Here is a 2,050-nt window from a genome sequence, read left to right as displayed (position 1 = left end):
AATAAAAATGTCTCCAATATCATCAGCACTGTCTCAAAACCACACATGTACATTCACATCAATACTCTTTCCCTGTTTTTCTTCATGCAGTTTCCTTTCCTTTTTTCATTCTATCAAATGATCAATGATGATCAGTGATGATTCTATGATCAAGAGAGATTAAAATTATATTCACATCAAATTTACACTTATTTATGGTCATCACAATCGCACATATATTTTTTCTTTATTCAACTTAAGGCTTTATCATAAATTAGTCACCTCATTATAAACTAGTTCACTTATTGTCCACTTGATGGCGCAGTAGAGCAAATGAAGCATGTGCATCGATTCGTGTGGACCAGTTGGATGGAAAGCTTCATCTCACCATCACTACCCCTAACCACTCCGCTACAGTCTCCCCTTGTATGTCAAAGCCCTCTGAGCAGCTCCCATAAAAATGTCAGAGTGATTTTAGCTTACCACGAGCCCACACAGCTAACATGGAATAATAAGTCACCTGTTGTCACAGTGGTACTGGAGCCCCCAGAGACATCACAAGTTCAGTCCCTGACTGTTTTCTCTGCATTTTAACTTGCTTCCAATGTTTTAGCCTGTAACTGTCACCGTCATTCTTTCGACTGTTACTACGATCCTGACGTCGATCGGAGGAGAGCCAGCGTTGACCTTCACGGACACCACCGAGGAGGCGGAGTCTGCCTCAACTGCCAGGTAGCTGTGATGTGTTGTGTGTTTGTGGGCAGCTCAGGTGAATGTTGTGTTGATAAAGTCTAAATCTGATGATATCTTACTCTCGCAGCATCACACCATGGGAATTAACTGTGAGCGCTGCCTCCCCACCTTCTACAGGTCACCTGACCACCCCATCGACTCCCCCCAGGCCTGCTTACGTGAGACACAGCTGCTTGATTTTTTTTTATATTTTTTTAGCAGCTTTGTTCTTGATCCTCACTGGTTGAGTTTTGTGTGTGTCCCGTCTCTGCAGCCTGTAACTGTCAGTCAGAGTTTACAGACGGTACCTGCGAGGATCTGACCGGACGCTGCTTCTGCAAACCAAATTACGCTGGAGAGAACTGTGACTCCTGCGCCAGCGGCTTCATCAACTTCCCCGAGTGTTACCGTAAGTTACACTTCACCAGACAACAGAAATGCTGCTTCTCTTCTTGCTTTTAGCTTGAAAAGAAACCAGGAACCAGGTTGCAATGGTCCATAAGGGTAGAGAACAAATTCATCCACCTCGCAAAGTAGTCCCTTCTAATAAATTACTCCTGATTCGAGGTGGAATGTCTCGGTTTCCCTGATTTATTTATTTAACTGGACTGTTATAATGAGACACAGTGATAGGGAGAAAAAAGACCACTTCTTTGTGCAAAAAATACAATAAAATAAACACAAGTTTTAAAATTTGTGTGGTTAGTTATTCGGGAAATGAATGTGACATTAATATTTCTGCTCAGGAATTAAATAAATTAGCATAATTGAATGCAGTAATTAGGCCCAGATTCACCATATTTATTCAAGTATAATACGTAAAATTAAATCCATAAAATCGTCCATAAAGTTGGGGGGTAGTACTATACTCGGATAAGTATTTTTACTTATGTATTTTATCTGAAATTGGCTTCATTCACAAAATGCCTCAGTCTGGAAATGAGGCCGCATCGTAAAAAGCAGTTGAAACGAGCTTACCTCTGACACTCCTCCGTGCTTCAGAGCGAGATGATAACAGATCCAAGCAGGCGACATGACGTGAAAAAAGGGGGAAGAAAGTATTCCTGCACCTTAGTAATGATAACGAACTAATGACATTAGCGTGTGAGCCCACTCCTCGAACAACAACAACAAACACATGTTCATCTGTAATGGTGGCCGTCTACCGGTGCTCTGAAAAAGTTTGTATCCCTGAAAAAACGTTTCCCCACTAGAGGGGGCGCTCGCGAGTAGGAAGTAATCTGCTTTTCCCCCAGAAGATGACCTAAAATCTCATGTGAAGTCTCTGACTTTTGTGTTGGCGCCTCCTGGTGGACTATGTGTAAAATGCCAGAATTCA

The 2,050-nt window shown here is 42.1% G+C and overlaps 1 protein-coding gene across 1 annotated transcript in view; it reads left to right on the top strand.

Moving 5' to 3' along the window:
* LOC106528741 (laminin subunit alpha-5) overlaps positions 1-2,050 on the top strand; it is a gene marked incomplete in the record, with an annotated part of 162,169 nt that overhangs the window by 93,212 nt on the left and 66,907 nt on the right. Inside the window, 3 exon segments of the mRNA XM_014023988.1 lie at positions 593-711; positions 800-890; positions 986-1,120. Coding sequence (XP_013879442.1) covers positions 593-711; positions 800-890; positions 986-1,120 — 345 coding nt within the window.

This window comes from Austrofundulus limnaeus, unplaced genomic scaffold (genome assembly GCF_001266775.1).
Source record: "Austrofundulus limnaeus strain Quisiro unplaced genomic scaffold, Austrofundulus_limnaeus-1.0 Scaffold401, whole genome shotgun sequence".
In the NCBI taxonomy this organism is placed as follows: Eukaryota; Metazoa; Chordata; class Actinopteri; order Cyprinodontiformes; family Rivulidae; genus Austrofundulus; species Austrofundulus limnaeus.
Note: the sequence above shows the minus strand (reverse complement) of the source record. Positions and strands in the feature narration are given on the sequence as shown.